This window comes from Seriola dumerili, unplaced genomic scaffold, assembly GCF_002260705.1.
Source record: "Seriola dumerili isolate Sdu_G_001 unplaced genomic scaffold, Sdu_1.0 BDQW01000189.1, whole genome shotgun sequence".
NCBI classification, from domain to species: Eukaryota; Metazoa; Chordata; class Actinopteri; order Carangiformes; family Carangidae; genus Seriola; species Seriola dumerili.
Genome location: NW_019174444.1, coordinates 1,909,104 through 1,921,147, shown reverse-complemented (window position 1 = coordinate 1,921,147; position 12,044 = coordinate 1,909,104). Strand labels below are relative to the sequence as shown.

The 12,044-nt window shown below is 41.4% G+C and overlaps 1 protein-coding gene across 1 annotated transcript in view; it reads left to right on the top strand.

The window, feature by feature from the left end:
* LOC111227493 (pituitary adenylate cyclase-activating polypeptide type I receptor-like) overlaps positions 1 to 12,044 on the top strand; it is a 43,097-nt gene that overhangs the window by 25,243 nt on the left and 5,810 nt on the right. The window contains exons 4-7 of the mRNA XM_022753014.1: positions 366 to 473; positions 8,026 to 8,126; positions 10,008 to 10,105; positions 10,203 to 10,335. Coding sequence (XP_022608735.1) covers positions 366 to 473; positions 8,026 to 8,126; positions 10,008 to 10,105; positions 10,203 to 10,335 — 440 coding nt within the window. The remainder of the gene's footprint in view (positions 1 to 365; positions 474 to 8,025; positions 8,127 to 10,007; positions 10,106 to 10,202; positions 10,336 to 12,044) is intronic.

Here is a 12,044-nt window from a genome sequence, read left to right as displayed (position 1 = left end):
ATATTTTCTCCACGCTACTGTACTTATTTTTCCATTTGTTCCAGCTGACATTTTATTTCTTGATTTAATGACAAAGTGTAGTCTTGATGTGCCTCTATAACAGTGTCTTAAAAGGTGCCATAATTGTCAAGTAAATTTCATTATCACTTGCATTTACTGACGCTCTGCTGTGACACCTGTTTAGTTCATAAATTGCTTTATAATGACTCCATATGACCTTCTTGCTTTCTCTTAAAGTGAGATATGTGCTCATATGTTCTGCACAGACAAAACGTGTCAGACTATATTTCATTAATTAGTTTCTATATCTGATCAGGTTCTGTCTTTCACTCTAATGAGTGATAAATGTTGTCTTCTTGTCCCAGGTTGTCCGACATTTTGGGACGACATTGGTTGCTGGTTCCGTGCAGAGGTGGGACAGGTGGTCAGCGTCTCGTGTTCCAACGTCTCCCAGCTGTTTGTTAATAACCAAGGTAAATCACTTGTGCTCAGGTGTGTCACGTTTCAAGGCAGAACTGTGTGAAGTCAATTAGGAGGCAGTTTAGGACCTTCAACCACCAAGAGCCCCTCAAACTAAATGAAAATGATGTTTGTCTTAAATTATTTATTTAAAGATGCACCTTTATGTGATTAAAACAAATTCGCTGTACCAAATTTTGAGATTTTGAGGGCACTGTAAATTCTGTGTAACCTTCAAAATAAGAGTCTCAACCAGGTAAGAGGTGCTGACTGGAGGCTCTGGTGTATAAAGCTTAGGCAGTTTCTCCTGTCACACACAAACACAAACAGACAGACATGCACACTTTTCACCTTCAAAATAAAAGCCTAAATAAGGTAAGAAGAGCTTACAAGAGGATCTTTGGTAGAAATGTTAAGTAGTTTTTACTGCCACACACATAAACACATACAGGATCAGAGCAGCGTTTTATATCTTCCCAGAGATTTGTTGTTGTAAAGCTGATTGAGATAATTCTGTGCTTGAGTAGATTCCACTCCTCTCCATTTGCACTGGGTCTGTTTGTGACAACCTGCAGATTTGTTTTGTTTTTGTTTATCTCCCAAGTGGCATGAATCAAGTTTTTCCAGCTGCATCTGTATCTGTCTTTCAAACACTTAATGCTACATGAGAGACTGTGAGTGTGTTTAGTTTTCTTGAGATCAGGCAGCTGGATGAGACAGGGGTCTGGAGAGGGCGGCGGTCCTGTTAACAGTCAGGAGAGCGCCGCTCTCTGCAGCTAAGTTCAGAGTCCACATGAAAAACATATGTCCATAAACCACTCACTGAAAGCATACCACCACTACTAAGAGCTATCTAAATATAACCTGGTGACTGGCTGAGCTGAATCTGAAAGATGGATGAACTGAGCACAAGTTCATTATGCTGGAAAAGTTAGTGCCTTAAATGAGAAATCACGAATTTCAGAGGCTTTGGTCTGCAGGCAAAAGTCATTGTGGCCTTAAGAAAGAATATTTACTGACAACATCATTGGAGGCACAAGCAGGAGAAAAAAACAAAAGATCAGCATGACTGTTGGCAGCATTATTAATCATATCTCTACTCTGCCTCAAACAAGGCTGATACAAGCATTTCTACTGCCTCAAAGATAAAAAACCAAAAGTGCAAATGTGGACAAGAAAAATACATTTCAATGCATCACAGTCAGAATTCAAAAATATAAAGAGGTTTAAATGGTACATAACATATCATAGGACTGTTGTGTGTTTTGTGTATTGTTCGTGTCTTCAGCTGTTTTGTATTTTAAAGGCTCATCTATTGATGACATTGCAAATTAGCTTAGGCCATAGTACACAGCAATGCTGTGGTGTCATTGGTGACCGTAAGAAGGGAAGGTCAGCAGATTTATCTTAATCCCAAATATACCTGTATTGTTGTGTATGTCAGTGCTAGATTTCAGTTTGAGGTCATTTACAAAATTTGGACACTAGAGAGCACTGACAAGTTTATTTTTCATTTGTAAATCTGAGTCACAAATATTTAGTAACCAACAAAAAAACTGCAGCTGGATGTGTGAGCAACTACCAAATAAACATGTAGACAGAAAAGAGAAACTGTGTTTGTGTTAGTGACCACACATTCAATTCATTTAAGACATCCTTATCAAGGGAAAAAAAATCTCAAATATCCATATTGTTCCAGTATCAGTTTGGCTCCTGCATTGACAGGATGGTTTTTACCCTCTCTGTAAAACACCCTGACGACGTCCCAGTGCTGAAACACTCTGAATAAAGTCCGGACTCTTCCCGTGTGTGAGTGCTGGTGAATTACTTTCAACAGAGGAGGCAGCGAGCAGAGAGCATGTCCAATATGTGGGATGCTTGGTGTAGAAATGATGCACTTGAATGATTTTCAATACAAAGACAGCTCAAAGCAGAGAAGAAGAGTAAAACCCAGAGCAGCTTCTCAGTATAAAGTTAAATCGTATACTCAGTGTGGAGGGATCAGGAGGCGGAGGTTGCTGCTGATGACCTCATAACTCAGTGTTAGTGGGTTCCTGGACCCCACTGGATTTCCTCCTCCACAGTCACCCGGATAAGTCAAGCGCTGTAGCTGTAGCTGTGTGGTAAGATCCAGACTCACCAACAGGAGGCCGTATGCAGAGAAAATAATGAATTGGAAAATCAAAGAGTTCAATGTAAGAGCCAAGAGCATGAGGAAGGAGTTGGCGCTGCTTGTTAAGCATGGCAGTATGAGCACTAGCGCCCTCCCCGGAGCCCCGGCCTTCAACCTTCAATCACATCCAACCAGTCAGCCACCGACGCTGCGGCTGTGGGCCTGCGGGGCTCTGCACACTGCGTTTTACTGAGGCTAATGTAGCTGGATACCGGTAAATACACCCACAGTTCAAACCCCCACACAACTGCTCAGCCGTGCTGAGGAGCTGGACAGGCATTTTTACAAACTGAAACCTGTTATTTCACTGAAAACTTTTTTTTTTTTATCCTCTCTCTTGGATACACAGATTCACAGAGAAAACCTGGTGACCCTGAACGCGTCATGGCCGTCGTAGAGTTCTGCTTCAGGCCATGGTGGGAGAACATCGCTGCAAGTTTACCTCATTTAAATTCATCGTTTACAGTCTTCACTTGGCCGCTTTCACACTTACCTAGAGCTTTTACAGAAGAGGACAAAGTAAGAACCCATCAGCAGGGGACTGTCTCATAGGATGACACGACACTGGACTTTAACACATCGCCTGTTTGCTTCCTGTTTCAAACTGATGTGTCCAAAAACAGTCCACTATATAGGGAGTTTCTCATTTTGTAGTGTTGTCCGAATGTATAGTGAAAAATATTATACCCTATATAGTGGGATCATAGTATCCCACAATGCAAGTAGTGTACAACCGATGGTCACTAACCCAGCAATATATACCATCATGCATTGCGCTCGCACTGAAAGATGGTGCAGAGAAAATGACCCGAGTAGTGTCTGAAAGAGTTTTTTCACTTTACAGATGAGCTCACTGTACAGGCCTCTGCAGAGGACTCCCTGGCTAGAGAGGAGGGAGGAGTGAGTGAGTGAGTGAGTGAGTGAGTGAGTGAGTGAGTGATTTCAGACACAACCGTTGTTTCTTTTAACCCTGAACACGACCGTTCTATAACTGCAACCATGTGTTTATTACTGTAACCACGACTAACCTTAATGACGAACTTATTTTAACCTAAATCATGAGTTTTCCTTTACCACAGCATTGTCACATTATAAAAGGGTTAGTTATTTATTTTTCTACCGTGATCGTCAGGCTGTGTCGTATCTCCTGCCGCCTTAGGGACACTAATTCAGGAAACACTCCGGCTGTATTGGTGGTATCAGAGGGTGGGGGACCATGTACATCGTTTAGGTTGGACAACGTAAGATTTACTGGCCTTTAGTCAGTGTTAAGTTGTGTGAAGTTATGATGGACAGGAAGCTTGCTTCTATGTATTGCAATGTATTGGTCATTCATACACTTGCAATCATACAGAACCGTCATACTGGCATTTACATTTACAATACAACAGCTAACTAGTGCTCCAAGTGAACCATTCCAGCTCCTGCAGTATGACCACTTAAACACTTCTAGAGATGCGTTTAATTCAATAGTTACACTTGTAAATTACATTTCAACAAACATAGACTTCTGATTTATTGATACCAATGCATCATATTTAGGATTTCTATTTATAATCATATTTGTTGGATTGATGTTTTCACAGCTAACAGCAGCATTTAACCACGGACAGAGGGCGCTAATGAGCCAAAAATGTATTTTCTTCTGGAGAACTCTAATCACATATATTGTACAAACAGTTATACAAGCTCAGTAAGGGTGCATGTACAAGTGTCAGCTAAATCAGAGCTAAATCAGAACGTGCTGAATGACTTGTTTTTTGTGGTTGGACAGTATTTATCAGCTCCAGATGTCAGAGAGGAACAGCAGCAATGATGCAAGAGTTTGTGTGTGTGATTGTATTGGTGGTGTGCCGATGATGTTTTCCCGCCCAGACAAAAATGCTTCTCCAAGTCTATTAAATGGCTAATAGGTGATCACACACCACAGGTTTTGGCATTTTCTCTGATTTATTTGTTTAACTGTGTCTGGTTTCAGACTGAAAGAGTTCATAGTGATTGGCAGCAGACCAGCAATAATGATTAGCTGGTAGCACTTTTGACCTTCAGGCAAATCACTGATTCATACAGGTGCAGGTATCTGACAGTGGGAGCAGAGCGGTCAGCTTCACTGAAACACACAATGATCAAACACACAGAGTGTCAGAGGTGATGGACAGAGGGAATTTCCCCTGCTGAGAAATGTCAGTGTTTGCAGATGTTTATGATGTTAGGTGTTTTTTATCTTGCATTTATGGTCATAAAGTTTCCACAAATCAATTCTAACCCTTGCAGACATGAGAGAAGAGTTAAAATACACAGACATGAGGAGTGTGAGGTGAGCTGTATTCATCCTACCACCTGGTGGCAGTAATAAACCTTATTGTTGTTTTCCAACCACAACCATCTAAAAACAGTCAGAAGAAGAAAAAGTAATTCACTGTGTCCCTATTCTATACTACATAATGATTCTAATGTGTTCACACTAGAAAAGTGAGAAAACAAAGTGACTTAAACCAGACAGCATTTTAAATATTTAATTTAAAAATGAATTGTGGGTGGTAGTTAAACAGTTAAAAAACCATTGGACAACAAAGAAATAACAATTAAATCTGATGTAACTAACATTTTGATATCTCTATGTGAAGTTTATTTGGCACTAGCTTTCCAAATTTGCAAATTTGATTTACATCCAATGCCACATGCATTGTACACTGCCCTTACAGAAAAATCACATGTGACCACATGTACATGTGGTTTTTTGCACAATTTCACATGTGAAATGTGTGGAACACATGTGCTGTGGAGCCCATGTACATTCTCATGTGAAACCTTCGGGATTATATGTGAAACCCATGTTTAAATAGGCTGTAGCATAATTACCACGATTAGGAGCAGAAACCGTGGTTGCTTCTGGGCCGGAGCACCCGTACGCGGGAGTGTGCAGTCGGGGTTAAATTTGTGATTGGTCCATGTCGGATCAATGGTAGAGATCAAGCAGCTGTGGTTGTGTCACTGTCAGGCCCCTCCCCTAACTTTAACCACCAATCACAGAGCACCCCCACCCAATTTATCCAATCTAGCATTTACCACACTCCACCTGAGCCTGTGTGTGTGTGCGTGTGTGACGGTTAATTTGTCATGGTGCTGAAATGTGTGTATATAACAACCTTTTCCAAATCTATAAAGCAACAAGTCATGTAGGCTGTGGTTGGTGCTGAAGGTTCATCTTGGGTGTGGAGGTCGGACATTCACCTGTTCAGAACTCCCACAGGCAGAAACATAAACTGGCGCCTATGTGACTGTCTTGTCAGTAGTACTGTTGTTGTTGTTGTTGTTGTTTAGTGTGTATACATCTATAAGTGTTCACATGTGTTTGACATGGGTCCTTTTCACTGGATGTGCGTCTCCAGCCTCTCAGGTCATTAACAGGCAGATGGAGTTTTAGTGCAGTGTTGAATCCTAATGAAGAGCAGTGGCGTTACTGCTCCTTTGAGAAACTACCAGTTTGTGCTCATGTGTGTATATACGTGTCTTTATGGTTGTGTCTTTACAAAGAGGGGAGGGGGGCGGGGGTGTGATGAGCGCTTCCATTATTATTATTCATCAGTGTCCAAGTAAAACAAACAGACTTCATCAGGAAAGATGCATATTCATATATTCATGCTGATGCATCTGAACAAATGGGAACAAACTGAGCATTAATCAGACGTCACACTGTGTCTGCATGTTCTGTGTGAAGCTGCAGCACAATCAGTGTGTGTGTACCGACTGCAGAATGTCATCTTAAAGGGTTAGTTCACAGGAACCGCAGTAGTATACAGTACACTGTTCACTTTGTGTTGTTTTCTCCTCAGTCCCCTTCTTCCATTTAGATCAGCACCTCATCAGATAGATCATCAGTTTTCTCACCAACAGAACTCACAGTTATAAACAGTCGAGCATCCGAATCAGTTTGTACTTCCATTTTTTATTGATGGATTGTTTGTGTGTGTGTGTAGGTGAGCTGTTTATGTGTGCTTTGTTTGCAGACATGTTGCCTTGAATCATCGGTTATGGGACAAATAAAGTATATTGAACTGAACTGAATTTACCCCAGTGGTCGTCTAGTGATGCACTCGTGCTGCTCTAACAGCCTCCACTCTCCTGGTGCCAGCCTTTCCACCAGATGTTTAACCTGACTGCAGGGATTTAACGGTGTGAGTGGTGGTGCTGATGCTGATGGTGGTTGATGATGGTCCAGCTCACAGTCAGTGTTCCAGTTCGTCCCAAAGGAGTTGAGGTTCAGACCAGTCGAGATCTTCCACACCAAACAGGGGAAACCATTTGTTTTCAGTGGCTCACATCTCATCTTATCTCAGCTCAGCAATCACTCTTAACAAGAACGAATTAAAGAAATCACAGAACCCCATTTTAGCCTCTTTGCACTGGCTTTTGAATTCATTTGAAGGTTTCACTCATTACTATCAAAGCTCTCCATGGACAGACTGCACGGTGTAGTCAGCACTTAACATCAGATCCTTCAACAAAACTCCACAAAACAACTCAATAACTGCTCTTTGATAAATATGTCTGAATAATAAATAATACTGTAATATTGTTGTAAAAACCATATGCATTTGTTCAGAATACTATTCTTATTGAGACTAAAAGCAAAAGTTAATTAGAGAATATTTTTAATACGTTGCAACTGTTCCTGATCCGTGGTCAGTTCCAAAAATCTGAATTCTTCCATTCAAATGAATGTTGTGAATGATATGTCTGATTATCTTTAAATGATATGGGCCGTTAGCAGACAGATGTAAGTTTAATATATAAAAGTTTGGCCCACCTTTTTTCAAATACAATTTTTCCACTTTTGAGCATCACAAACAAATTACATTCACTTCAACCCCCATCTTCTTCTTCTGTATTTTTAAACATTTTTCTTACTTTAGACTCTGTAAACTGCTGCTGGAGCTAATAGCTACTTTTGTTACTGGTAGCACTGAAATAATCAAAGGAGAATTTTTTACATGTAGTGGGGTTTTTTTCCGTTTGCAGATCTCGGCCACATAATGGTCAGTGGTATCATTAATGGTATTAATATATATGTTTAGATCAGTCAGTGTCCTAAAAAGCAGCGAAGAGAGGAAACATCGAGTGTCTTTAATCTCTGTCTCTGTTTATATGTCTGTGCCAACAGTCTTTTGCCAGGTCCCTCAGCGCAGCCTCCTCACTCTCCTGCTCAAATCCTTGTTTCTGTCAGTCATTTATTTACTCTGCCTCTCTGGGGTGACTGATAAGTGCCACATCTCTCACACACCCACCAGCTCCCCTGGGACTCTTGTTGTTGGCGACTCTTCTGTCCTCGTCACTGAGAGGTTAATGTTTGTGTGTGTGTGTGTGTGTGTGTGTGTGTGTGTGTTTTTAAGTTTACATCTACAAGAACTGCACTGAGGAAGGATGGTCCGATGCCTACCCCTCCTACGAGAAGGCCTGTGAGTTTGCGGAGGATGAAGAGACAGAACCCGAGGTAGGTGTTTATTTCTGTGGAGCTTTGTCGTTCAGTCAGAACTCGTCTACAAGGTCACAAACTTTGTGCACATGTGCATTCAGCGTAGACACCTTTCTCTTTTTAACTCTCTCATTTGGGTCTCCTGTCTGTTCTGCTGCTGGTAAATTACCACTGTATAGAACAAAAGAGAGGAGGCATCACTCCTCACATTTTTCAGGACCCATCAGATGAAGCCTGTCGCTCTGCTGAAGACCAGTGGGTACTGTAGCGTGACTCACATGCACATATAATGCCTTGTGTTCTCATTAAGATATTTTAATTACTACCCCTTGCACCTCTGGCACATTATGCTGATTACGGTCAAGGAAGGCTTAGTGACAGCAGTTATTTCAAGCAGGCTGTAAAACAGATGATTGATAGTTCTGTCTTTCAGTCTGACGCCAAAATGAACCCTGGAAGATCGTCTTCACTAGAAATATGAAAGTCATTTACACTGTTAACATTTTCCTGACAAGTGACCTCTTGCTATCAACCGAAGATTGACTCTCATCTCTAAGTAGCAAAGGAGGAAGTGGTATGATGTAGCAGAAAGTCTGTGGGAGCAGGTAGAGATGCATCACTCGAGAGAAACACCATCAACTCCTTCCACTTCAGTCCTGTTCCAGAATATTTTGCTGCAGAGACTAAGATTAAAAAACAAATCTTCAGTCCTTGAAAAGACAAAGTGCAGATCACCTGATAAACCATGTAAGTCAAAATACACTTCAGGGAGGAGCTTTGGGCAAAAGTCCAAAAATTCACATGGTCAGATTGAACTGTTTGTTGATGCATGTTCTTCACAGGCTCCAGAATAAAATGACTCAGGCTGCTTCTGAAATGAGTCTTTTTGCACTAGTGCAGACTCCTCAGAGTGATCGCCGTCCGCCAGAAAGTGATAATGACCCAGTTTATATACAGTACGTCTACAGCTGCTTTTATCTGGATCAAACAATCGTAACATGAAAATACACATAAACTCTATATCCGTCTGTGATAATAGCAAAGGTGTGTCTTTGTGAAACTAACGTTTCTTAAGCGTTTGCAGTTTGTTTCTGATGTTTACGTGTTTGGTTTGTCTGATTCTCTTGTTTAGGCCGCCAATATTTGCGGACTAGACTGAAATGAACAATATTAACAGATGGGTTCTATCTAAAATAAAATCAGCAACAGCAGTGAAAAATAGTGTGTTACAGGTCCCTGATGAACAGATTATAGTGGAACACAGCTGGAAAAAGTTGTAAACAGTAGACACACCTACACAGGCTTCTCTTTACCCAGGTCTTCTGGCACTTGTTGAAGTTGCAGGCCAAGGCGTGGGGGCGAGTTCGGTGGTGGGAGCTCGGTGGTCGTAGCAGATGCTAAACAATTCGGCTTTGTAACAGCTTTGCTGCTGGTAACGTTACTGTCGTCACCTGGTGTCTGCAGCTGTGGAGGATGTGTTGTTGCTGGTGTTCCACTTCGGCCTCTGCAGCCATCTTTGGTTAGAGAGGGTGCAATGCAACTAAGGGTGCAATGCAAGCTTTTGCATCCCCGTAGAACCAGGCCCGGTTCTCTAGCTGTGTTACCTGCTGCTGCGTAAAGAAACTTCACAGGTGCATCGTTTCTGCATCGACTTAATTCACATCATGTCAGTCGCATCAATGCCGCAGAATCGTTCTAAGAGAAAACACAAAGCCGCTGCGTCAACAACTAACAACCAATTTACACAATATAACAGCAATTTTTAATGCAAAACAGTAACAGTAGCTTTTGATTTCCAGCATCCAACTCCCATTAAAATTAACAAACACTTGTAAGGAATAACTTAATGAATTATAAGTGGTGTAATTCTTTTACGCTCTTTTCTTTTCTGCATTTCAGACAACATACTTCTCCAACTTCAAGCAGGTGTACACTGCTGGCTACGCTACCTCCCTCATCTCTCTCATATCGGCCATTTTTGTCTTCACTGTCTTCAGGTGAAGTATCTCACATCAGTTTTATAACCGACCCACCGACATCATTCCCAAAACCTTGACACGTGTTTTTTCTTCTTCTTCTTCTTCTTCTCTACAGGAAGTTTCACTGCACCAGGAACTACATCCACATCAACCTGTTCTTCTCCTTCATCCTGAGAGCGAGCGCCGTCTTCATCAAAGATGGCGTCCTTTTTTCTGATGAAAACCTGGACCACTGCTTCATGTCGACGGTGAGTGTTAAACCCTCCTGCTCCATTAAGGCATCTATATTTACCACTGAAGGACTCAGGTCTTACTTTAGTAAAAACCAGCGTCAGAAAAACATGCTGTGCTTAAGTAAAAGCAAACAAGGGAACATGTTGGAGAGGAAGAGTGAAAGTGAGTTTGTGCTGTATAGTGGAAAGTCCACTTATGGGAAATGTTTTCCAGCTGAAAAAGAAAATGTAAAAAAGAGTAAAGAAGGAAGAAAACAAGAAATGATAGAGGCAATAAAGGGAAAGTGAAGGAAGTGAGGGATGGAAAAGGAAAGGAAATTAGGAGAGATGATGGTGGATATGAAGAAAAAAGAAGGACAGAACTAAGGATGGAAGAAAATATGAAAGGAAAAGGAAAGAAAGATAAAACTCTGTCAAAGAAGTTTTCACAGTCAATGAAAATTACCAGTTTTTTTTTCATTTCCTGGTCGTGAACCCTCACGAACTCACAAGAGCTGATCATGGCAGAGAGCAGGGAGGGTTGTGGGATTGAAATGCTGGGAATGACCGAGCTGGAGCCCCTGAGAACATTAATGACGCGGTTTCTGCTGATGAGAGTGCCTGGAGTGAGGAGAAGTGTCCCTCTTGTGTGGCTGCGAGCGACCGGCATCAACACACCAGCGTGACTCATTCAGAAGCAGAAGTGAGGCTGAAAAAGGGCCATGACAGAAAGAGAGGATGAGAGGATGAGAGGGTGAGAGGATGAGAGGAGGCTCTTCTGCTCCATCAGAACCAAAATACAGATTTATGTAGAGAAAAAAAAAAACAGGTTGCTGGATTAGTGAGAGATGGAAAGTGTGACAGAAAAACAAGAGCAAGTGATGATAAATGGACGAGAGGGTGGTGTTGGAAAAGTTGGTTGAAAAATCTATTTATTAGTAATCAATTACTTATTATTACTGCTCAGAACCAAATTATTACAGACTGGTGAAGAGCAAGCATCCACCGCTCAGATTATATCCCTGTTTATCCAGTCATATAAAATATGAACTGTTTGTGTGAAAATTTATCATAATGCTGCGCGAAGTCCTGAGTAAATACTAAAAAGTCTTTTTGAGCTCTAATCAGTTCATGCTTGAGTCCAGGTAAATGTTTGTGCCAAATTTGAAGAAGGTCAATCAAGGTGTTACAGAGATTTTGTTGTAGGCCACTAGAATGGGATGGACGGAGAGCCCAGCTGGTGTGGAGGCATGAAAAGAGGATGATTTAAATACATGAGGACAGAAAGACGTTGGCCGGGAGCTGTTCACTGACCAACAACCACCCGATGCTGCATTTACACCAGGTGCAGAGACATTAGTAGGAGATGGTTAGCCCTTGGCTTTGTAGTCATGACACAGAAGTGAAAGTGCCAGAATTTGTCATTTGGATTGTGTGTTGGGGGGAAAGTTTACACCCAGAGGAACCTGAGCCAGACTCATTGCACCAGCATCACATCTGCCCACACACTGTAAACTCGGATTCTCAGGCCTCTTCTCTTGTAGTCGTTAAACATATTGTTTTAAAGAATGAACTTGTGCTGACTGTCAAAGTAAAAGCATCTGAACAGGGTTGTTGTTCACACAAATAAAACATCTTATAATACAGTTTGTATTTTTGTGATCAGATTTTTATAATTATTCAGTACTGGAGGTTGGATTAGAGAAAAGGAAAACAACAGCAAAGAAGGAACATCGGTTCTTGCA